Here is a 26,221-nt window from a genome sequence, read left to right as displayed (position 1 = left end):
TATAAACCTTTTTTGGATAGTTTTAAAATTTTAATAAAAAATTTATACCATTTTACAAAAGAAGTTTTTACTTCATTGTAAGTTTTTTATAGTGAGGATATTCATTTCTCAAATCCAACAGTCTGGCTAATTGGTCGTATCCTAAGTCATTAATACCAGGGAAACAATTGCTACTACTGTCTCCATTAGCTGAACTGTTTTTCTGTCAAATTCTTTATTAAATAAACTGTCAAAGTACTTCTTAAATCTCTTTTTGACATCCTTTTCGTTGAACTAGTATTTTATTATTTTCATCTTAAATGCATATAATCTGATTAAAATATTTTACTTTCTTCGCTCAAGGCTTGGTTATTTTATACATCTTTGTTTCTCCTTCCCTGGTATCAAGTTGATTTTCTTCTTCTTCTTAAAGTGCCCTCTCCTCAATGGAGGTTGGCAACTACAATTTTAAACTCTTCTCTATCTTTAGCTGTTCTTATTAGCTATTCAAAATTTAGCCCTGTCCATTGTCGGATGTTTCTGAGCCACGATAGTCTTTTCCTTCCTAGGCCTCTCTTTCCCTCGATTTTTCCTTTCACTATAAGTTGGGCATATTGGTACTTATTATTTCTCAGTATGTGGCCTAGGTATGATGTTTTTCTAACTTTTACTGTGTTAAAAAGTTCTCTTTCCTTGCCTATTCTATGCAGCACTTCTTCGTTTGAGGTATGCGATGTCCATGAAATTTTGAGTATTCTCCGGTAGATCCACATTTCAAAGGCCTCCAATTTATTTACGGTTGATGTTTTAAGGGTCCACGTTTCAACTGCATATAGAAGAGTCGACCAGACGTAGCATTTTGATAAACGTAGTCGAATTTCGAGTTTTATTCGAGAATCACAAAGCAGTTTTTTTATTTTTTCGAAAGATTTTCTGGCCTGTTCTATTCTCGATCTTATTTCTAGATCAGGATTTAGGCTGCTATCGATCCAACATCCCAGGTACTTAAATCTATTGACCTGTTCTAAAATGTGCCCATTTATTGTGCAAGGTTGAGGTACGTTTTGGTTTTTTCGGATTGACATCACTTTGGTTTTTTTAATGTTTATTTTCATACCAAATTGCTCACAGGTCGAGTTGGTCTTGTCGATGAGTCGTTGTAGACCTAAGTCGGAATCCGCAATTAACACTGTATCATCGGCGTATCTGATACTGTTGCTATTTACGCCATTCACATTGACTCCATCCTTGGAATCTTCCAATGCTTCTTTAAATAGAAACTCGGAGTAAAGATTAAACAGCAGAGGCGACAGAACACATCCCTGTCTAACTCCCCTCCTAATTTCTACTTCTGCGGATGTGGAACCTTCGATCCTAACTCTGGCGTTTTGGTTCCAGTACAAGTTTTTTAAGAATTTGATGTCTTTTCCATCTAAACCGACTTCTTGCAAACGTTCTAATAGTAGGTCGTGTCTTACTCTATCAAATGCTTTTTCGAAGTCTATAAAGCATATAAATATATCTTTCTGTTGGTCGTAGCATTTTTGGGCGAGAACTAGTAAACTGAACAGGGCTTCTCTCGTTCCCATGCCGGCTCTGAATCCAAACTGATCGTCTCCGATGATTGTTTCGCACTTTCTATAGATACGATTATGTACGATTTTTAGTAGGACTTTTACTGCATGACTCATAAGGCTTATCAGACGGAACTCAAGTTGATCATATAGATTTAAATAAGATTCTGCTTTAGCTTTTCCTACTGCTACTTTCGTTTACTTTGGCAACCGTATTTTTTTTTTTTTTTTTTTTTTTTTTAGCCCTTTTTTCTATCCGAATTGTCGAATAAAGGCCTCTCCCATTTCTCGCCATTCATCCCTGTTGTGTGCTAGGCGTTTCCACATTGGTCCTGCGACTCTTTTGATATCGTCGCTCCAGAGCATTTGAGGTCTTCCTCTTGGTCTCTTCGCATCGTACGGTCGCCAGTTTCCGACTTCTTTGTTCCATCTACCATCTTCGAGACGTTCGTTGTGTCCAGCCCATTTCCATTTTAATTTAGCTGCTTGTTTCGCGGCGTCCTTTATTTTTGTTTTGTTCCGGATTGCTTCGTTCGTTTGCCGATCTATTAGTGAGATACCAAGCATCTGTCGTTCCATGGCTCGCTGAGTTTTTCGAATCTTGTCCATGTTCTTTTTTGTGAATGTCCAGGTTTGAGCTCCGTAAGTGAGAACGGGAAGGATACAAGAATCGAACACTTTGGTTCGAAGGTTTTGGGGTATCTTTTTGTCTTTCAGTATGTATGAGAGTTTTCCAAATGCGGCCCATCCCATTCTTACTCGTCTGCTTATTTCGGTAGTTTGGTTTTCTTTGTTTGCCTTGATATTCTGACCCAGATATATGTATTCTTCTACATGTTCCACTTTTGTTCCTTGGATGGTTATCGTCGGTTGATCATCTTTATTCGACATTAGCTTAGTTTTACTCAGATTCATTTTCAGTCCTTTTTTTATGGATTCCGTATGAAGCTCATCGATCATCGTCTTCAGTTCTTTCCAGTTGTCGGCTATTAGTACTACGTTATCTGCATATCTTAGATGGTTTAAATACTTTCCGTTTATCGACAGTCCCTTCGTTTCCCAATTTAGTGATTTAAAGATATCTTCAAGTGCGGCAGTAAATAGTTTTGGAGATATGGTGTCTCCCTGTCTTACTCCTCGGTTGATTTTTATTGGCCTCGTTTTCATTCCGTTATCCATCGTGACTACCATTTCAGCGTGTTGGTATATATTATGTATTAATATCCTATATCTAGAATCTATTCTGCTGTTGACCAGTGCTTCCTCAATAGCCCATAATTCTATGCTGTCAAAAGCTTTCTCGTAGTCTATAAATGCTAAACAGATTGGTAAATTGTATTCGTTAACTTTTTCTATTAGGACCTTTAGTGTGTGAAGATGGTCACATGTACTAAACCCTTTTCTAAATCCGGCTTACTCTACTGGTTGATATACATCGAACTTTGTTGTCAATCTATTTTGTAATTATTTTTGTGAATGTTTTATAAAGTTGTGATAGTAGTGATATTGGACGATAATTTTTCAGATCTGTATTGTCCCCTTTTTTGTGTATTAATATTGTGTTAGCAGTATTCCATTCCCTTGGTATGTTTCCTTCAAATAGGCATTTATTAAAAAGTATTTTTAGGTACCTGATGACTTCTTCTCCTCCTTCTTTCAACATTTCTGCCAGAATTCCATCACTACCCGGTGCTTTATTTCTTTTCAATTCTTTAATTGCATTTTCTATTTCTACTTCGCTTATTTCGGGCATTACTTCAGAATTTACGTTTGTTATTTGTCTTTTCAGATTTTGCTTTGAAGAGTCGGGGGGATCGTTTCTTGAGCGGTATAACTCAGTATAGAAGTTTTCAACTATGTTTGATATCTGAGCTTTGCTTGTTTCTAGTTGGCCTTGTTGATTTTTCATAGTTATAATATTTTTCTTTCCTATTTCGGTTTGGTATATTTCAGACTTTGATTTTTCTCTATCACTCTTTCTACATGTTCTTGTTGATGTTTTTTAATATCGTCTTTTATCTGTTTTCGTATGGCTCGATTAAGTTCTTTGTATTCTGTGGTATTTCTTTTGTTTAGTGACAGGAGCTCTTTTTGTTGTTTCAGCATATTCTTCGATTCTGCACTTATTTTGGATTTTTTGTTGTTATGGCGGGTTGCTACTTCTGAGCTAGCATTCAATAGTTCTTTTGTTATAACTGAGTTAATTTTATTAACGCTGAGTTGTTCTAGATTCAGTGCTTGGGCGGTTTTTAATTTGCTAGCATATTTTTCTTTATCGACTTTTAGCTTTTCTGTGTCTATTTGTATCGTGTTATTAAAGGCAACCGTATAGTTTTGAATATATGCGTCCCACCTATTTTCTTGCCACTGTTTATATAATTTTCTCTTCTCTGTTATTTTTTCTTGAACAGCACCAGGTCTCTTTATTCTCAAACCTCATTCCAAGTATTTCAATAGAAGTACCTCCAATGATAATGGCCATCTTCTTCCAAATTGTATTAGGAAAGGATATTGTATCCTTTCATGTTCTAACACATTTTTGCTACTATTTCTGCCCTGAATGGACCTTTTTTCCCATCTTTTAACATCCACCACTTGACTTTTTTTACCTTTGGTATTAGCAATTTAGCAACGTAAACTTTAAATGATTAAATTATTAATGATTTGAAAAAAATAATTAAATTTATAAGTTATGCTTATTTTTAATAAACTGAAACAAATAAATAAAAATGGAAATTGAATAAAAAAAAATTAAAATAAGAAATCTCGTAAGTGCATTTTGAAAAATTCAATGAAATTCAATATTTTTCTCAATACAATAATATGTTTTCCAGATCGGTCTATAAAATTTATCTTTTATATCGGCAGTCCTACGACTGCAACATTATTTTTTATACGGGTACTCCTTGCCTTTGCCAGGTTAATTCTGGAAATCATTTCAAATGCAGTCACTTGTATATTTGCTACTTTTCCTTTAATTTGATATATAGTCACTGAATTAAAGCACAATATTATTATATCTGAAAAAGAGCATAACATTATTAAATATTGACTGCTATGAAAGAATCCAAAATGACTTAAATCTTATCTCCTAAGTCCAATCAAGAAAAATACTAAGTGAATTAGCAACAAATCCAATGGTAGTTCTAAGTTTTTTCACGCAGAACAGGAATTTCACTAGCGAAATGTCCTTCCAGATAGATGGAATTTCAACTTTTAGTTAAAATAATGAAACAGATTATATTTACATCTTTTTACTTTCCTAAAGCAACTTTGGGTCTTCAGATTTTTTTATTGTAACCAACAATTTCTTCTATTTTGTAAAAAAATGTAACAACGTAACATGCAAATCGTTACCTTGTTCAGTATTTTAATAATCTAACTTAAACTTGTTTTTTACATTACAAGGCACAAGTTCCGTCTGAGAGTTGAGCTACTGCAATAGATAACGTGGTTTGCATGTTACAAATATGTTAAGTATTGGTAAAAATTAATATATATTATTACTTACCACAGATCTGGGTTGAGTGGGTCTCGGTGTGGAAGCTGTAGTAGCAACAGTTATTCTTGCGGGGGTAAATTGAGGAGTCGAACTAGCACTGTAAACAACAGCTTGAGTACGAGCAGGAATCACTTGTGCTATAGTTACAGCATTGCCCAAAGTCTGGATACCTGCAGCACCAGCTTTGAAAGAATGAATCTGAAATATATAAAAAAGAAATGTAATTTATTTTTATAGAGGTACTAAGAAAATTGACAATTTTTAAAAAATTATCAAAATCGCAATCAATATTATTGAAAAATAGAAGAAAATCGTACAAAACATTAAATAAATTAAAAAAACATTTATTTGTATCATTTAATGATCGGCGTCGTATTTATAGATCACAGAAAATTTTACTTTTTTTTTCAATCATTAAAATTTGTTTAAATTTAAAGAAAATTTTACCATATATAGTTAAGGCTGTAGTAAACCGAATTATAATGTTTGTTTGATTTAATTAACAATATCCATTCAATAAAAAAAATTATAAACATTGGTCAACTTTGGTGAGTTTGCCTAGATTTACACATTAAATATTAAAAGTTTCATATCGGCCCTTTTTGATCTTTTAATGGATTATTATTGTTGTATTTTTCATAAATAAATCGAGGAAAGATAAATTGTTGAATCGTCAGTATAAAATTTATTTTACTGTCCTATAAATAGGTCACTGGGTTCTATGTGAATCTGTGCAGAAATAGTTGGAATTTTTTAAATTTCAGATTTGTTTATTGCGACTTGCATAAAAAGTTTTGTTTTTAATCATATCCCTTATTCTTTAACAGATGAAGGTGAAGTCAATGATGATTTACTAGGAATAGCCGAAGTAAATGATTGAGTAGTACTTGATATGTTAGATTGCATTTCTGAACCTGCAAATCATTGGGTATTTTTTGATAAATTATTTACCAGCAGAGATTTATTTATAACAGGAACCTTCCGGGATTATCGAAGTGTTATATAGAAGATACAAAAACTCTTGGTAAAGAAGCTCGTGTTTCATATGTTTTTCGGATTGATGTAAATGGAGAAATACTCGTTGTAAAATGGAACGATAATAAGTGTATCTAACTAATTATAATCCTATAGTATCTAATTTTGATAATATAGAACCTCTCTCACAAGCTAGCCCATCCCTCCAATAACCCATGTTATTTGCATTATGTTAAGGATTAATACCAAAAAAGATTTTTCTTGAATCTCTAAATATTCAAATTCTTCAAATATCCTCTTCATGTGTTAAAAAAAACAAAACACATCATTCTTGGTTATTTGGTCGATTATAATAATAATGTTTATTTAGAAAGCTTATAATATAGATTACAAGAAACAAAAAGCATAAAAAGTCACTGAAGTAGAGCTACCATAAAAGTAGTACTCCTTGTGCGTGAATATTCAAACAAAGAAATATTTAACAAATGTATAAATATAAATAGTTACATATACTCACTTAAAAATACATTGATTTTAATTTTATTCTAGTATGTGACACAAATGTGAGTACATGATATAAACTGCAGTAAATTCAAAAATTGCTCTAGTTGGTAATCAAAGTCTATTTAGATATTTACTATTTATTACTATTGTCCATTAATCAGTTCTTCATAGAATTGTGTTGTTTTATTTCCAATCCGTTGTTTAATTTCATATTTATATCTATGTTTTTTATAATTTTTAATTTGTTTTAAATTCTCTGGTAGACAATTGTAAAATGCGGGCCCTATGTAACCAACAATATCTGAAGTATGGATTTATTACATTTAGGTAAAATTGCATTATTCATTATGTTGGGTATGATGGACAATAGTGTCCAATAAGATAAATATTCGTGATATTTAAGACATTTGAAACCTCTCTTTAAGTAATTTCTGATTTCTCCATTATTTGACTAATAGAGAGTAGTTTCAAAAGTACCATAAATAGCAGCATCAGTTCTAAATGTTCTTAAGTACAGCCTTGTCAATTTTATTACCTAAGCAACATGTACGGAATAAGTGTTACCACAAATTTTTCAAAATGTGATAGTATTCGACTATTTTTTTAAGTCTGAGAATGAGTCAATGTTCAAAGAAAAACATAAAATTACTTATTACCCTCAATTACCTATCAATAGAAAGAGGAATGTCTTTTTGGCAATAAAATATTTTCGCAATGTATAAATCTACTTTTACTAGAGAATGTTAACTTCAACTAGTGGGTAAAAGCAGATATTAGCGAGACACAGTTCGGGTTCCGAAATGGAATGGGTACTCGAGAAGGACTATTTGACATCAACATATTGATTCAGCGATGTCGGGATGTAAACGTTGATCTACACTTGTGCTTTGTTGACTACGAAAAAGCTTTCGATGATAAAGTAAGACATGAAAAACTAAAATCAATACTTATGAACAAGCGCATTGACAGTAAAATTATAAATATAGTGCAAACATTATATTGGAACCAAAGTGCCATAGTTCAAATTGATGGGCAACACTCAGAAGAAATGAAGATCTGTAGAGGAGTTAGACAGGGATGTGTTTTATCGCCACTTTTGTTTAACTTATATTCTGAAGAAGTTTTCCAAAACATGCTCAATAATATCAAAGCGGGAATTGGCGTTAAAGGAAAATTAATTAACAACTTACGATATGCAGACGACACTGTGATCATAGCAACGAGTATAGAAGATCTACAACATCGAAAGCTTAAGTTTATCGAAAGCTTAAGTATGAATAGTGCTGAGATGGGAATTACTATACACGCTAAAAAAAACGAAGTACATGCTAATTACAAAAAGACCACAAAATATACATTACCTATTGACAATCAATGGTAACGTGATAGAACAAGTAGAAAAATATCAGTACTTGGGAACTTTGATCAATGAAACCAATGATCATACTGCAGTAATAAACAGGCGAATAGAGATTGCCAGATCAGCATTTATACGAATGAAGCCACTCCTAACATGTAAAAATCTAAATTTGGAGATCAGACTACATAGCATTCGCTGTTATATATTTTCAATATTATTATATGGAGCTGAGATTTGGACATTAAAAAAATGCAATTTAAAAAGAATCAAGGCTTTCGAACTCTGGTTATAATGCAGAGTATTAAAAATATCATGGACTGATAGAATTACAAATAAAGAAGTACTGGAGAGGGTTGGTAAAGAAGCAGAACTAATCACCACTATACAAACCAGAAAACTGGAATACCTAGGCCACGTGATGAGGGGACTAAAATATGAAATTTTGACTCATAATACAGGGAAAGATTCAAGGAAGAAGATCTGTTGGCCGAAGGCAGAACTCATGCTTGAAGAATCTACGTGATTGGTATCAATGCAGATCGATTGATTTGTTTAGAGCAGCAAGTTCAAAAATAAAAATAGCCATTATGATTGCCAACCTCCGTAGAGAGACGGCACTCTAAGAAGAAGTGAGTAAAATTCGACAGAAGTGATAAGAAGCCTCTGATTGTGTCTGCTCCTTTTTGACATCCGTGTAAGTATTGCAGACAAAATCTGATCTTTTTTTCCATTTGAAATAATGTAATTAAATTCGCTGTATTTTTATGTTAACTTTCCTAGTAATTTTAACAAATCTAGTAAAACACTGTTTAGTGTATTAGATATTTTGATGATGTTCACTGTTATTCAAGTTAATAAACAAATGAGAAATATGAATACATTATATAAATGAAATATATTACCTGGCCAGTTTGTCCAATTGAAATAGCATTTTGTAAAATAGTTCCTGGACGTATTGTAGTCTGTGGCTGGGTTCTGCTAATAACAGCCGGTTTTCCTGTAACAGTAGCACCACGAACAGGTGAACTTAATACTGTAGGAGCACCCTTGATTTGTGATCCTGTAGAACTGTTTGTCAACCATGCAGTTCCGGAAGCAGGACTAGGAGTTCTGGGAGGTCTTACAAAACTGTGAGACTAATCAAAAACAGATTATTAAAAACTCGTATAATTCAAAATGATACATTAGTAGTTTTAAATACAAATACCATAGAGCCATGGAAAAAATCGTAACTTAGACAGGCCCTGGAACATGCCTGCCATAACCTAACGTTTGTAAATAATGTATACAATTATTTGATTTCTTTTCAAACACTTTCTATCTCTTTTAAGGTGTGTTTGACCTCATATGAACCACCTAACCTAATGATGCATAAGGCTAGCTATAAATGTCTAATAGAAGCTATCCACACTTAATAAGACTAATCAGAAAAGCAGAAGCTAATCCTAAATTTAACATGGTGGAATCAAACTTGTAAAGAAACAGTTACATATAAAAAAAATACACTAACAATTTTTAAAAACCAATCAAATTCTCAGAATTATATAAATTACAAAAGAACGGTAGCATATACCAAGAAACCCATTTTAAAGTAAAGGAGAATCATGGAAACTTTTTTCTTTCTCAAATGGCATGGAAACATGACATTTCAGAAAAATTGTAAATGTCAATTTTCAATCAAATTAATTAAATTAATCCAATTAATTAAAAAAAAAAACTTTTGTTCACAATAAATGTCAAACCACTGTCAATAGATAACACAACAAGTATTTGCCTACTCGAATAATAAACTTGATATTTGTGATAATTAATACTGTATTATTTTAGCTTGACATTTAAAAAAATGGCTGTACCTTCTAAATTAATGATTTTATCAACAACAAAACAGTTCTAAATTAGGTATTTCATTCTATTGACGTCCCGCTTTTAATCCAATATTACACTACAAAAAAGTGAGGGGGAGGTTAGAGACCTCCTCTAAACATCTAGAAAAATCTAAGAAAAATATTTTCACTACTTCAGTTTTCTTGGTCACGACATGCTAAAACATAATTAGTCCAGGATATGACAGTTTTTTGGTCAGAATTCTTTTTATATGCATGGATTTGCTTGAAATTTTGACTGCAAGTAGAAAATACTTCGAAGATTAAAATCTACCCTATGCCAATATGTGCTTTTTCTCTGGGTGTGGTTACCATCCTAACTAGGGGGGTGGAAAAAGTTTATCAAAAAAACATGGTAATCGTTAAAATGATGAATTTTAAGACAAAAATGACCTTTACAGTTTTTTCGAAAAGTCAATATTTTTGGAGTTATTTGTGACTGAAAGTTCATAAATTACCTGTCAAAAAAAACATGTTTTTAAACGATTTTTAGCGAATAATTCCAAAAATTTAGATTTTATCGGAAAAAACTGTTTGGATATAAAATAAAGCTTACAAAACAAAGATATTCATTTTTTATTATTATCGTAAACTTAATAGTAACAAAGTTATGGTTGCTCGAAAGTAGACTTTTATTCATCGAATACAAAAATCCAAACATATGAAAACGAATATCCATAAAAAGGTAAGTTTTTCATGGAAAACTTGTCGAAACTTTTTATAGATCTTAAAAAACCCTTTAAAATAACCACTGATAAAATTAAGGTAAGTTATAAGTAACATAAAGTCTGCTTATGTTTTTTATGATGCAGAAAGTAACAAACTCATCCTTGCCAAAACCACACTGGTTTAGAAGGTTTAATTTTGAAAAAAAATTTGAGTTTAAAGTAAGACACTATTATTGGAATTTCTCAAAAAATCCCCTTTCTTTCAAAATAAGTCAAAAACTAAAACAGTCATAGAAAAAGTGTTGGAATACAAATGAACAGCTTTTTTACTGAAGATCCTCACTTTTTTTTATTTCTATAAACTAAAAATTAAACGACATATTATGATTGTTTAAAAGTTTATTTGCATGCATTTAGTACCATCTTCAAGCCCTTTCAGTGCACCCCTTTTTAAAATGAAGAGCTTGAAAAAAAATAATATACAACACTTTATAAGTTATTTTAAAAGCTACAACGTGGTGTATATTAAATTTTCTTCATCCTTCATTTTGAAAAGGGTGGGCTTGAAGATGTAAATACAACCTTTAAATAATCATATCTCATTTAATTTTGAATTTATAGAAATAAAAAAACAGTCAGGATCTTCAGTAAAAAAACTGTTGTTTTGTATTCAAATATTTTTTCTATATCTTTTTTGGTTGTTAAGTTATTTTGAAAAAAAGGGGATCTTTTGAGAAATTAGGAAAATAGTGTCTTCACTTTTTTCGAACTCAAATATTTTCAAAATTAAACCTTCTAAACCAGTTAAACTTCCATAATGTCATAATGTAATGTTTAGATATAAATGAGGTAAATTGTAAATGAACAACGAATAGTTTCAACCAGGTTGGTTTTGGTGGGGTGAATTGTTACTTCCTTCATCACAAAGAAAATAAGTGGACTTAATTTAATTAAAACTTATCTAACTTTTCATGAAAATCACTTTTACCAGTGGTCGTTTTACTGTTTTAAAGGTTTTTTTAAGATCTTTAAAGAAGTTTCTATAAGTTTTCCATGAAAAACTTACCAAAGTATTGTATTTTTGTATTAGATGTATAAAAGTCTACTTTCAAAGAGTCATAATTTTGTTACTATTAATTTTACGGTAATAATAAAAAACGAATATTTGTTTTACAAGCTTCATTTTATATTCAAACAGTTTTTTCCGATAAAATCTAAATTTTTGGAATTATTCGCTAAAAATGGTTCAAAAACATGCTTTTTTGACAGGTAATTTGTGAACTTATTTTTTACATTTTTATGTTTTCTGCTTATTCAACATCATAGGTTTGGATTTTTGTATTCGATGAAAAAAAGTCAAATTTCAAACAGCCATAACTTTGTTAATATTAAGTTTACGGTATAAATAAAAAAAGAATCTCTTTGTTTTATAAGCTTCATTTTATATCCAAACAGTTTTCCCGATTAAATCTACATTTTTGGAGTTCTTCTTCTTCTTCTGGTTCCTATCCGTTTCGGATGTTGGAAATCATATTGGCAATCATGACCTTGCTCGCTGCGGCTCGAAACAGCTCCGTTGAGGTTTTCTTAAACCATGTTCTTAAATTCCGCAGCCATGATATTCTCCTCCTACCGGGTCCTCGCTTACCTTTGACTTTACCTTGCAATATAGACTGCAGCAGGGAGTAACGGTGCTGATTTCTCATAACGTGTCCCAGATATTGCAATTTTATGCGTTTGATCGTAAACACAATCTCTGGTTCCTTCTTCATTTTTTCTAGAACTTCCTTGTTCGTGATCCTTGCTGTCCATGATATTCTCAGCATTCTTCTATAAAGCCACATCTCAAATGCTTCAAGTTTTTTAATAGTGGTGTCTGTAAGCATCCACGCCTCCGCCCCATACAACAACACAGAGAAAACATAGCATCTCAAATTTTTGCCAAAAATCATTTTTGGAGTTACTTGTGAAAAACCATTAAAGACATTTTTTTGACATTGCATTTCTGGTTTTATATATGGTAACCATATAATATATATTATGGTTACCATTTCTCATTTTATATGTGATCAAGTTAAGACTAAAATGTTCTTTAGTTTTTTTGAAAAGTCAGTATTTTTGGAATTATTTGGGACTGAAAGTCCACAAATTACAAGTCAAAAAAGCATGTCTTTAATGGTTTTTCACAAATAACTCCAAAAATTTAGATTCAATCAGGAAAACTGTTTGGATATATATTGAAGCTTATAAAACAAAGAGATTCTATAATACCAGATCAATCAATGTAAAAAATTTTGATGATTGCTTATGATCATTATTTTTGGTTGTTCAATCACAAATTAATCCCTTAATTTGTAATCTCACATTATTCTTAACTTCTGAATATTTTCTAGTTTCACAGTGTATAATTGAAACATTGTGAAAACATATCGTGTAATGTTTTAAATTAACGTGTAACGTTTACCTACAACTTAATAAATTGCTGAATAATATATTTTTCCAATTGAACTTCCTAAGTGTTACAATTACGGCCTAGATAAAATTGTATGGTAAGCTCATAGTTCAAAGTTTGTTAGTATGATAGAAGCAATAACCTCTGTGCTGAGGTATACATTATTTGTGACATTATAAATTGGGGATTTGAGCGCAGTCTATTGTAGAAAGTTACCTAACCATCATATTTAGTGTAATTATTAGTAGCCGCCAATAAAACCATAATTTTTACTCCACAACTTCAAAGTTTTATTGTATTTACCATTGTCAATCGAGAAGAAATGGACAAAGGGGCATTACAAATGATTCGATCCTTATATCTACATTCGAATCTGTCCATGGTGCTATCATTTATAGTCTGAGATCCCACTATAATATCCCTTCGTTTATAACAGAGTTAATCAAACTCACATTTTTACATACATTTAAGAATAGGATAAAACATTGATAACAGGTTTTTATTTTTTAAATGAAATACACTGCTCATGATGCATATGCATGTTTTTTTTTATATCAAATTATAGCTAATTTTTTTTAGTATCATATTGATGAGAAAAAATGGTCACAAATTAGGGTTGTCAGCTGTTAAAAACAAGAGGTATCAAAGATAAAGTAAAATAGAGTGGACATGTGAGACTGGTTGGACAAGTGATAATATGTATATTAACACTATCTATTGATGAATGCTTTAAAAACTCACACAACTGACACTAGCCATATCAAACCAGTGGCATTGCATGCTAGCTCTCTTTTACTTTATCTTTGATAACTCTCATTTTAACAGCTTGCAACCCTAGTTCATGACCAAACCATTGTTTCTCAGGCAACCTTATATCAGCATATTTAAAAAATAGGTTTAATAAGATATGAAAACATGCATATATGTCATGAGCAGCGTATTTTATTTAGAAAATAAATTAACCAAATTTTTTATCAAAAATTATTTACCATTACTTGAATTAAAACTATTTGCAGCTACTATTTGACTGGCAACCTGTTATTAATGTATTCTCCTATTCTTAAATGTACAGGGCTACGCAATTGAACTGTTACCTATTCAAATGACCATAATTTCTTTGTGTGAAATTATTTTTTATTGATTCAAATGACAAAAATGTGTGAAAATAATCAAAATTTCAGAAATCACTCACTTTAGCCTTGACTATGGCCTTCAAACGATCAAAAAACGAGTTGCATGCTGCACGAATGTGATCTTCCGGTATTTTGGCCCATTCACGCTTTCTTCAGCGCATCCATACTGGCATATCTTTTAGTCCTCACCTTACTCTCCAAAATGGACCAGATGGAATAGTCCATCGGATTTGCGTCTAGCGAATTAGAAAGCCATCGTGTGGATGAAATGAAGTGTGGAACATGGTTTTTTTAACCATTCTTGGTTCACACTAGCTTTATGAGACGGTGGTGAGTTCTGTTGGAACATCCATGGTCTACAACCGAAATGTTGACGTGCCCACTGCTCTAAAGCAGCTTCTAAAACATTTTCCCGATAAAAAGTTGCATTTACTTTGACACCAGATTCAATAAAAACGATTGGAAAGCAGCCATCGGCGGTTACAGCTGCCCATACCATTACTTGAGATGGGAAATTACTTCGGTTGGCCGTTCGTAAGCACAAACTTTCGTAGGTGCGTTCGGTCAAGTAAACACTATTATTTTGAGAGTTTATGAACTGCTCAATAGGGAAATTTTTCTCATCAGCGAACACTATGTTCGGAAATTCGCCACGTTCGCGCAGGCGTAACAACTCCTTTGCTCTTTCAATCCAAATCTTTTTTGCTTTGATGTAAGATTGTGTGCTTTTTGGAACTTGTAAGGCTTGACCTTGAGCTTCTTTTTCAATATTCGTTGCATGGTTCACTGGGATATTTTCAGTTCTTTGCTTATTTGATTACCACTACGACGTGGATTTCGCTCAAATCGAGTCTTCACTTTCTGAACCATTTCAGGTGATGTTGCTGTTTTTTTTTTCGTCCACCACCATAGCGTTTGGCAATGCTACCAGTATCATTATAACGAGTTATGGTGCGATACACAAACATTTTATTCACTTTGAGGTGTTTGAGCTAAGGAACAATAGCTGGTTGTGATTTTCCAGCCAAATATAACGCAATCACACTATTACGTTTAAATTCCATTATGAATAACTTTTGTTGTATGTATAAAACTTAAATGCAAATGCTTTTGATGGCTTATAAACATACTGAAGTGTTATCAGACCAATTTTGACGTAGCTGTCATTATCGATTTGCCAGATATACCGATGTGAAGTTGGTAACAGTTCAATTGCGTAACCCTGTATGTAAAAATGTGAGATGGAATAACTACATTATGAACATAGTTATCTTGCAGTAGGATCTCATACTATTATTAATGTGCTATCATTCTTTTTTGGGTGCTATCATATACAAAAAAATAAAAATTTTATATAAGCTTACCTGACTTCCTTGAGCAGTAACCACCATTGGAGTTCTAACTGTAGTCACATTACTTCTAGGAGCAGCAAGATTTGCTACAACAGCAGGTCCTCTGGGAACATGGTAAGAAGTTCCTATTGTTTGGGGAGCAGTGGAAAGTGTAATCTGTGTTGGCCTTGCCAAATTGCTTGATACTTGGGATTGTGAAGTATTTGTTGATATTAGATTTGCAATTTGTGGTCTGCTAGGGTCTAAAAAAAATTGTTTAGAATATAAGTATAAAAAATTTGTAGAACTGTAGACAGTGATATTAGATCAATAACACACAAAATACCAATACCAAAAACTTAATCTGGTACATTTCAGACCTAAAGCATGACAGATTATCAAATATTCCAGGATATAGGATGGATATCAGAAAAAATGCGTAAAAGTGAAAATTAAACAAAATATTGACTTGCCCTTACTTTACCCCAAGATATTAGTTTAGGTTAGATAAAAACTTATACAGGCAATTCCCATTGATATACTACATGGTCACAGTATTTTAATGTATATATATATATATATATATATATATATATATATATATATATATATATATTAAAAATTTACTAACTAGTTCACTGACTAAAGGTATTTTAAAATATTAGTAAGATGATTTCCCCTTTAGACATTACAATCTTTTATTGCCTCATTTTTATTATAGTGATAAATAAAGTTATTTGGTGCACTACACTATTGAAGTGCTAATTATGACCTTCTTAGGGCACTTCAATAATCCAAAATATATAACATCTAGTTAATGAAGTGAAAAGTGATCATTGGGAGGGAGGTTAGATTTTCTAGAAACATTACTACTGAATTAATGTGGTCATATTCTTATATGTGCAAGTAGTTATACAAAGAGAGTCCTTTATGATAAATAATTTAAAATGTTTATCAAAATCTTACTATTATTTTAAAAGCAATAATAGTATAATAAATTCAAAACTAATGGACAAATATAACCATCTAAAATGTATCAATATGTGTGAAACATAATAAAGGGAATAATCTACATAATCTATATAAGTAGATAATCCATATTATAAAGTAAAATTTAATTACTTGTGATAGTATTTGAACAGCCACAATTTCTAATAAAATGTAATAGCTTTGCCTTTATATTTTTTTTTAATAAAAATGCATAATAATATACATATTAAAGATAAAATCTAGCAAATTTCAAATGTTTATACTATTGTAAATAAATACATAAGTACATACATATTATTTAAATTTATTATAATATACATTATTAAAAAGGGAATTAAACAACAGAAGCTGACATTAATAAAGTGATAATAAAAAATAAAGTAATATTGAAAATAATTAATAAAACTTATAGTTGCCAATTGAAGTACTAGGTACTCATAAAAGGATATTTAAGGAATAGTGTATAGTATTTATAAAATGTTTACTTATAGGCTCTAAGCATGTAAACAAAATTAGCCAATTAAGGATTATTAATACATGAAATTAACTGGGAATTTAGACACTTCAACATTGTTTTAAAATTATAACTCTTTAGTGCTATATATATAATTGCTAATTATAATAAAAGGGGCTAGGTCACCTTATACAGCAATTTACTTTTACCTTGCTTTAGAACTGCCTGGGACATTAAATTTGTTGTAATAATAGTAGGACCACCAAGAGAAGGATTACAGCTAGGAACACCTTGAGTTAAAACTCTCATGCCCCTCAGAGACTGGTTAGTCATTACAATAGGAGTTTTTCCTTCTAAAGTCCTAACATTGGCAATATTTCGGGCTAAATCCAAAGGAACTGCTTTTGGAGAATCCTTGTCATCTTCAGGGTTTGTACTCATTTTTACGTTCAAATTATATTTAAACCACACTTATAACAATTAATATTTATGTGTAATTTTGATATTAGCATCTGTTTTTTTACGAAAATTAAGTTTGGCTTTAAATTGTCTATGCACAGGTTTATTTACACTGTCCTAGACGCTTTATAGTCTTTTAAAACCGAGCTACTTTTCCCATTCATCGATAAATATGCCATATTGTATTAATTACGGATTTTTTTTCACTGTATTCAATAGAACTTTAAAATTACTAGTAATGGCGGATGGGATCTGAAGGTTATTTCAATTTGACAACATTGTGCGCAGAAGGTCTTTTGTCACTGAAGGGTATGTTCCACACATTAGTGTACGTATCATAGAACGTATGTGGCTGTAAACAACAACTTATTTTTATTAATCCATATTTAAAAAACAGTATCGGTTACAATAATTCAAGAATAAATAAAAAAATGTAATAAAATTATGAAAAGGGCATTTATACATTTAAATTTTATTATTTGTAGTATTCCACATAATTAATTATACTTAAACTCAGTTCGCTATTCCCAGTCCTAACTGTCTAGTGAATTTAGTGATTATTTTTTTGCGAAGTTAGTTACTTTTTGACAGACTAAAAGTGGCTGGAAATTACTATACAACCAAGCACACGTACTCGTAGCCAATATTAATAGTAAACAAACTAAATATTAAATAAAATAGAACTTTGCGAATTACCGACAATTAATATTTATTTATCTGCACCATATAATAAATAGTTATGTTAAATTATAACAACTAAAATATATTTTTTAAATATATACTACCCAAAATTTGATGGGTTTAGTATACACTTCCACTATTTAGAATAATTCTTCTTTTTTTAAAGAAAAAAGTCTGCAATAGTAGGATACTTGAGCTATAAATACTGAGAAGTAGGAATTGTTGTGTTGTAGGTTTCCGACAATGAATCTGTCAAAATATGCCCGAGCTAAGCAAATGGAGTATACCTTAACAAAAAAAGTACCTAATCTTTTATAATCATCTAAAATATTTACGTTTTATTAAAATTTTTTGTAATTTAACTGTTGCCCATTGAACGCGTATAAAAATGTATTTTTGTTTAATTACGTATTTGTTTTATGTTAATTTTTTTGTGAGTGGAAATATTCTAAAGACTGTACCAGGTGAATCATAGCTTACGTGAATTGGATTCAGAGTACATCCAAACGCAATTACCCTTTGATTTATTCATAGTACCCTGCCTACTAACTAAAATGTCTAAAACTACTCTTTACTCCTGTTATTCTCTAAGGAATTGCATGAAGAAGTAGTTTTATATTTGCACTTCACCCACATAGCCCTTCGCTCGTTTACCCACTCTTCCTGTTTTTTTTTTTGGGATAGTTTCTATTATTTCTTCTGTCTTTTCTTGATTATTCTTGTCATATGTTTTAGCTCTCTCTTTACTTGCAGGTGTATTAGTATGACCCCAGCTATAACTTGTAGGGCGTCGAGGTCGTTTTCAGGTGTTCTTTGCCTGTTATTTCCGTTAATGTATATCATCTTCTGTATCAATTATTATTTAGTGTATTTTTAGTATACCTGTTATCAAATGAATGATCTAATTAGTTGACTCATGGCCGTCTTTATTGTTACGGCGGCTATAGTTCATTTTAATTGAACACCTTACAGTCCTTCGTACTTCTCATATTTTTGAATGGAAAACCGACCTCAGTGACTGGACAGCTAATTAAGCGGTAGCGTCCAGACGCCACCAGCGCAAGCCGCTGGAAGTCAGCCGCTGTTAAATTTACTAAGCGGCTGTATGAACTCAGCTATTATTTGGGCAGCGTGGTAATAATAAGTTTTAATTTTAAGAGTATTAAAATTATTGATCTAAAAAATAGATTTACAATGGAATAATAAAACTACAATTTGGTACTGAACGAGAATTTATTTATACAAGTATTTATCACATACCTCGGTCTGTGGTATTTATGAAAATATTGAATCGAAACGTCAAACATGAAATGTCGAGACAAATGCGTTCAGAAGTTATTGTCTTCTGGATCTAAAGTCGACTTTACACTACATGATTTATCATGTGATTTCTCATATGATTTTGTCATAAGCACTGTCATGCGGCTCGTCATAGCTTGTCACAGGAGAATAGGACGGTACCTAGTCTGCATGATAAAATCATATGATATTCGATAATGGACCGTGGAAGTGTGACGTCACAACTGTCAATTACTTTCCAAACAAAAGTTGAAATGTCCAATCTCAAGACTTTTTAATTTCTATAAAGTTAACATTTTGCTTCCTCTGCTGCTTTTTTTTAAGTATAGTGTTTTTTTACAATAATACCATCATAATTTAATGTTCTATTTATATGAAATATAGTTTAAAAGTTTAAATTAAAGACATTCTAACCTTACTTTATTGATACATGAATTTTATTCTTATTTTTATAAAACAACATGCTTTATTATTTACACAACCTTGTAAAATTATTGTAGTAACTATTCGCTGTGAGCCGATGAGTAGAGGGGATATGACAGTTTTCACCAGCGCTGTTAGTGGCAGTTTTCTGCATTTAACTTGTAAATTTTCAATTAATGGCGAATACGGATTTTTCAAAAAAAAAAAGATATAGCAGCTGTTGTATTGATACATGTAAAAATACTGGGTATAACAGTGATTGTAAATTTTATTCATTTCCTGTTGCCAAGCATAAAACAGTTCAAAGAGAAAAGTGGAAAATTGCTATCAATACGAAAAAGTAAGTACCTAAATAACCTATAATACAAACAACATAATATTTCTATGGTGTAAAATAAAAAAATAATTGATTTTGTAGCGAAGATGGATCATTATGGACTCCAAAAAGTCATCATTTAATTTGCAGTGATCATTTTCTTGGAGGAAGAAAATCTGATGCAGAAATGAGCCCTAGTTATGTACCTGAGGCCTGGATGCAGCTATTATATTTCGAAACATTGCGTACATGCCCAGCATCAACTAAATCTTTCCCCTTTTTTGGTGTAACTGGTTGATATGGGATATCATGTGATATAGACTTAAATCCAGTGTAATGTTTAATATCCATTTTGATAAAATTCAAACAAATTGATATCTAAGTACTAAGGCCTACGCACACAAAAAATAACGCTGAGCAAAAACAGTAAACAGAATGAAAAATGAAAACAAGAGGTGTAAACTGGATTTTGACAGATCCGATATCGGATGACACGAAATACGAAATTTTTTTGTACGAATATATTTGGTTGTCGTATCCGACATTTTTTGACATAATATATGTCATAATATATGTATCATGTGTCAGATTATTGGATGGATTAATATTTATTATTTCAATTAATTGTCAATAAATGTTAGCTGTTTTGTTTGATAATATAATATATATTATATTGAGCTACGTTCTCGTCGTTTTTGCCTCACATAGTGTAGAAGACCCAAAAGCAACACTTTATGTATTGCATTTATATAATAATTAGGTCTTTGTTCCATTTTAAATATATTTCAAATAGTAAACATAAACACTCCACAAAAGTAAGTAAGGTAAGGTAACCTTTAACCTTTAAATATTTTCACATAAACTTCGTCTTTTTCTCAATGGCCTCTTGCGTAAGTAGTCATCCAGTCGCAGGAACTTATATCTTACATATTATAATTATAATGAATAAAATAAAAAAGCGTAATTACTTTTATTATTCATTCTGTGTATTCGTTCAGTAATCAGTTTACAATAATATTTCAGTTCATAATCTGTGTATTTTGAGATAAATATCTATTTTTCTCGTTTTGTCATATTTCACTTACACCGGTTTTACAAGAAAAGTACAAGTTTCAAACCGCGAGAGAGCGCTACCGGCGAAACTCACAGCCAATTAGAATAGTTAGATATTGCAAAAAGCGGAAAGATTCTGTAAAAAAAATGAAAAAATAACGAAAAATACAAATTATCCACACTAAACAAGGTTTGTTTGGAAAGTGAAACTAAAGAATATAAAGCGTCTATATTCTTTGGTGAAACTGACAGATGTCAATAAAATCTACGTCATCACTTCCACGGTCCATTATACCGATAACACCAACATATTTAAATATCGCGCCTTTCTTATGCCAATTCAGCGACATTCCCTTACCGAGAGACAACAGAGAGATATCGCAAGTGCATTTTTATCGCACGCTAATAGAGAGATATCGCAAGTGCATTTTTATCGCACGCTAATAGCGGAATACGCTATTTTGACATGTACGCAAGCGCATAGTGAATGTTACGTTAATAACGAATAAGGGCTTCCGCTATTTGGATCGAAATAAGGGGTGGTAATTACGTTAAACGATAATTTGACATTTCGCATAAAACATAAAAATATTTGATAGAATACAAATTTAGAACATAGTATATACCCCCCCTAGTAAGGTAAGTGCCGGAGAAAAAGTGGGGAGAGAGTTTCTAGCGCCAAATAAATTCGGAATCGGGAACTAAAAATTTAGCGGCAAATTCAAAATGTAGGTTCTGAATTTAAGGCGGGAAATTCAAAAAGGATATACTGAATTTTAGGCGGGAAATTCAAAAAATAAATTTCTGAATTTTAGGCGGGAAATTCAAAATGTTCCGAATATTATATAGAAAACAAATATAGTCATAAAATAATAAATAAAAACTTATTCTATGCCAAAATATATTCTCTGTCCAAAAATGTAGTATACACTTATGCAATTTTGTATACCATAAATGTATAACATATCAGATAGCGACATATGTTTTGGCACAGGAAAAGTTTTTATTTATTATTTTGTGACTATATCTGTTTTCCATTACATTAAAACATCAACATAAAAAACAGATATTCTTAAAAATTTATTTATTTCTGTAATTTATAAAATTTGAGGAATCACAGAGATATAATAAATTATAAAGATCGTCATCACTGCCATTGTGGTGGTCTTCACCTGTATCCACGAAACTAGGCTCCATTCTGAACTTAACCATCTATTCACTGCAACCTGCAAAATGATATATGGAATTACAGACAAGCAGCAACCGAAATAAGTAAGCCCTACCTGCGGAGACTTGCATATCCATATGGACATTCAGGCATACAATTCATTGAGGTGAGAAAGATTGGTCCTAGTAAATTAGGGACCACTCCTTCGAGCCCCAATGCTCCCCAGGCTTTCCTCACCCTCCCCCCCATACCACGCTGATGTGCTATGGGAGGCTAGTTTCATCTATATATTTACTGAATAGTGCAGAGCAGCATGAGGCTCTTTAGTCTTGCTATGCTATTTGTATGTTTGTGTATATATATATATATATATATATATATATATATATATATATATATATATATATATATATATATATATATGTGTGTGTGTGTGTGTGTGTATATGTTAGAGATTTATTATGTATCTAATGTATTTTACACACAAACATATATAAATAAAAAATAAACTATGTTTATGAGTAAAATATGTGCCCATGTATAATTAAAGTAAAATATGTACCTATGTACTACAATGGCGAGTGAAATATCTCATTCATTTACAATTAAAATGTTTTGAAAACCTTTTTAAACAAAGAGTAAGTAACATTTTTTCCAGAACTTACATCAAAGGAGAATTTTTAAATACACAGTGTTCACAAATTATATGCAATTTCTTTGAATTTCATGAATTTGTAACTAAGTATAATTAAAGTAAAATATGTAACTATGTATAATAAAAGGAAAATATGTGATTATGTATAATTAAAGTAAAATATGTAACTATGTACTACAATGGGGAGCGAGACAAGGACATAGCATTTCTCCCAAACTGTTCACCCTTGTTCTATAAGACAAGGTAGATACAGATGAATACAAAATTTATAATAATTAACTACAATTAATATTCATAATACTTATATTAAAAATCAAAGTCATATTTGCGGAATACAATTAAGTACAATTAGATTTACAAGTTTTGATGATTTTAAAATATATAAGTAAGATTCATATGATAGGATTAACATTAATTTAAACAATAACAGTTTAAACATACAAAATATTATTTAATTTAAGTTTGCTAACAAACATTTGCTATGAGGTACAGTGCTTACCTATTGCTGGTAAAAATCCACTTTATCTTCGTCTGTAAAATGTCTAGAGCAAACACGAAATTTATTGTAAACAGTAAGAGGTGTATAATTGTTTAATACTCCTCTCTTAATTACTTTCAACCATTCCAACGTGTCCATTTCATTTTTCGGATTTGGAAAACGAAATCTACTGCTTGTGTGGTCCTTACAACCAGGAACACAACATGGTTGGCTTTTTCTTTTCTTTTATTTTGTTCCATTTTAACGATCAACAATCATCAACAATCAATAAGATGATTACAACAAAGACAAAACAAAACAAAATTCAACTTGCAATATTTCAATGGCGTACAATACAAATAATACAATACCAACAGACCAACACAACACCAAAGTCACCAACATCACCAAACCAACCTTCATTCTTCAACTTCAATTCTTCCACGGCACATGCGTCTCATACCCCCACCTAGAGTGACTGTAGCGCCGCCGCCATTACGTACGACTGGAATCGTCCAAACAAACTTTCCCGCTGCCCTATCTCTCTTGCACTACTATTTCTTTTTATGTACTATGAATTTAGAAACTAAAAACTGTGACTGTGGATCAAGTGGATGATCTTGTTTGGCTATCTAACCTTATCTATGTTGTTTGGTTTGTTTTGAGAAACACGTGTGTTCTTATTTTGTTTAGACAAGTTTTATACATTGACATTGACTATTGGTTAAATCATTAAAATTAAAGTGCACGTCTACCTGCTCAATATCTTCTCCTTGTAGCAAATTAACAAGAATTAAGTCTTCAATTTCGTTATCATCAGCACCAGCTATTATTGCTGCATCAATTTCCAAATCCATTATTCAATAAAAAAAAACAGTTAAGTACAAGTAGTTATATTCGAGTATGGCTATGACTAACATTAATTTCTAGGTTACAGTTAATGCCAAACGTCGGTTGTCATAATAACGTTAAGTCTTATCGTACCCCCCAGAACAATTTGCGATAACTCTCTTGATACCTGTGTTTCAACAGACCGTTATCCGTTATTTACGTCTCAATACGGTATTAACGTTTGACGTTGCGATAGAGAGATATCTATATAGAGAGATAGTAGCATATGCCTATATGCTAATTAAAATTAAGATAGTTGGAAACACAAACCCACATTTTTCATACTAAATCGACTTATAACTAATATTTTTAGTACTAAAATCACTACTAAAATTAGCATAATGACAAATTTGGTCAATATGAGCGCTTTAAATGTGACGTATATCACCTCCCGTGAGCTGCACAGAACGAATAGGTAACATACTGGTCATCCGTCTTCATGAACTCTTTCTATTCCCGCTCTGGCTGTAGCAATGTGTCCATTTAAATTACCTCCAATAAAACACTTTTCGTCTACAGGAATCTCAAGCATCTCGCAATCAAGGGCCCTCCAAAATTCTTCCTTTTCCTGTTCTTCTCACCCTACCTGTGCGGCGCAAGCACATATGATTTTCACGTTGGTATTGCCTGTATTCATTTCGACACTCATTCTGTCCTGTCCAATGTCCAATGACAGCTGACATGAATATTAAAAACAATTTAGAAAATTATGTTTTGCCATTTGCCGGCCATATTGGATATTACAGATTCGTTCGTGCTAATGCACGATAACGCACGTCCTCGTCTCGGTAGAATCCTGTTACTATGACATTCAGAGAGCTAATGATTGCATAATAAGAAGGCATATGTCCAAAATTTAATTCGTGGCATTCCAAGAGGGTTACAAGAAGTACTCAACGCTTGAGGAGAGACTACTCGTTATTAATTTTATTTTTTATCTAAACAAAACATTCAAATATGACGTCTTCAGTAATACTTGTTTCAAGCTTTTTGTTCATTCCAAAAGTTCAATGTTTTTTTAAAATATTATATTTACTTAAATCGTGTTAAATAAAGTTTTTTTTTTTTTTTAAAGTGTTTTGGTACTATGAACCCATCATATTGAACATATTTACGATAATTTCAAAATATTCCATATTTTTATCCTTGAGTGTATAATAACTATTAACCGCATTCATTTTTAGGCCACGACGGTGCAGAGAATCCTCCCTGTGGTACAATACTGAACCATTCAATAACAAGGCGACAATTACCAGACTTTTTCCTAGTGCCACAAAGTGTTAGACAGGGTACCGTAAATCCTACGCATTATATTGTTCTTCACGATACATGTCAGCTAAAACCTGATCACATACAAAGACTGTGTTATAAACTCTGCCATTTGTATTACAACTGGCCTGGTGCGATTCGAGTACCAGCTCCGTACATGTACGCCCATAAATTAGCTTCATTAGTGGGACAGCACTTGAAAAAACTACCCAGCGCTGCGTTGGCTGATAAATTGTTCTATCTGTAGACATATCGTTTGTTATAAATTATGTACTCTATGGTACCTACCACCAAGAGAGTAATTACGTTCAAATGTTGTGTTAGAAACTCTTCCATTTTACAACTTGACTGGTACGATGAGAGTACTGGCTCTCTGTATGGCTATGTTCTGCGTTGGATGATTAATTGTGCTATCGGTTGTTGTAAATTGTGTTTGTATACTAAAAATGTACATTGGTTTTGTGTGCGTCTGAAATATATGTGGAGTTGTGAACTAAAATTTCGCCTCCGAAATTACATAGAGCCTTGCAAACTATCCTAATATCTATAGTCTTGCATAAACTTTATTAGCTCATATAATATGGCTTTTTTATTATATTTAGAAGATACATTGCCACGTATTAATATGACAAAAAGCCACATATGGATATAACTAAAGAGATAAATGGAAGAAATTAAAAGACATTTCCTAAGTTTTGAGATATTGAGTGATTACTTGATTAGT

The 26,221-nt window shown here is 31.7% G+C and overlaps 2 protein-coding genes and 1 long non-coding RNA gene across 3 annotated transcripts in view; 1 reads left to right on the top strand and 2 right to left on the bottom strand.

The window, feature by feature from the left end:
- Sap130 (Sin3A-associated protein 130) overlaps positions 1 to 17,528 on the bottom strand; it is a 55,337-nt gene extending 37,809 nt beyond the window's left edge. Inside the window, exons 1-4 of the mRNA XM_072519339.1 lie at positions 17,015 to 17,528; positions 15,395 to 15,624; positions 8,797 to 9,030; positions 5,065 to 5,253 (exon numbers count right to left, since the gene is read on the bottom strand). Of these exons, the coding sequence (XP_072375440.1) occupies positions 5,065 to 5,253; positions 8,797 to 9,030; positions 15,395 to 15,624; positions 17,015 to 17,246 (885 nt within the window). The 5' untranslated portion in view covers positions 17,247 to 17,528. The remainder of the gene's footprint in view (positions 1 to 5,064; positions 5,254 to 8,796; positions 9,031 to 15,394; positions 15,625 to 17,014) is intronic.
- Positions 17,529 to 22,103: 4,575 nt separating this feature from the next.
- LOC140431393 (uncharacterized) lies at positions 22,104 to 24,416 on the bottom strand. The gene is made up of 2 exons (XR_011949662.1): positions 23,755 to 24,416; positions 22,104 to 22,262 (listed from the first exon to the last, which is right to left on the bottom strand). It is a non-coding gene; the product is annotated as an uncharacterized lncRNA (long non-coding RNA).
- A 153-nt stretch (positions 24,417 to 24,569) lies between these two features.
- On the top strand, positions 24,570 to 25,744 carry LOC140434838 (piwi-like protein 1). The gene is made up of 2 exons (XM_072523409.1): positions 24,570 to 24,621; positions 25,413 to 25,744. The coding sequence occupies exons 1-2, from the start codon at positions 24,570 to 24,572 to the stop codon at positions 25,742 to 25,744; spliced, it is 384 nt and encodes a 127-aa protein (XP_072379510.1).
- The last annotated feature ends 477 nt before the right edge of the window (positions 25,745 to 26,221 follow it).

Source organism: Diabrotica undecimpunctata, chromosome 1 (genome assembly GCF_040954645.1).
Source record: "Diabrotica undecimpunctata isolate CICGRU chromosome 1, icDiaUnde3, whole genome shotgun sequence".
Classification (NCBI taxonomy): domain Eukaryota; kingdom Metazoa; phylum Arthropoda; class Insecta; order Coleoptera; family Chrysomelidae; genus Diabrotica; species Diabrotica undecimpunctata.
This window is presented reverse-complemented; position numbering and strand designations above follow the sequence as displayed.

Bases quoted from the DNA above. Each gene is read 5' to 3' on its own strand.
- LOC140434838 (XM_072523409.1), top strand. From the start codon at position 24,570: ATGACAAATTTGGTCAATATGAGCGCTTTAAATGTGACGTATATCACC. The intron at 24,622-25,412 runs GTGAGCTGCACA...ATTCATTTTTAG, and splicing joins TGTGACGTATATCACCTCCC to GCCACGACGGTGCAGAGAAT.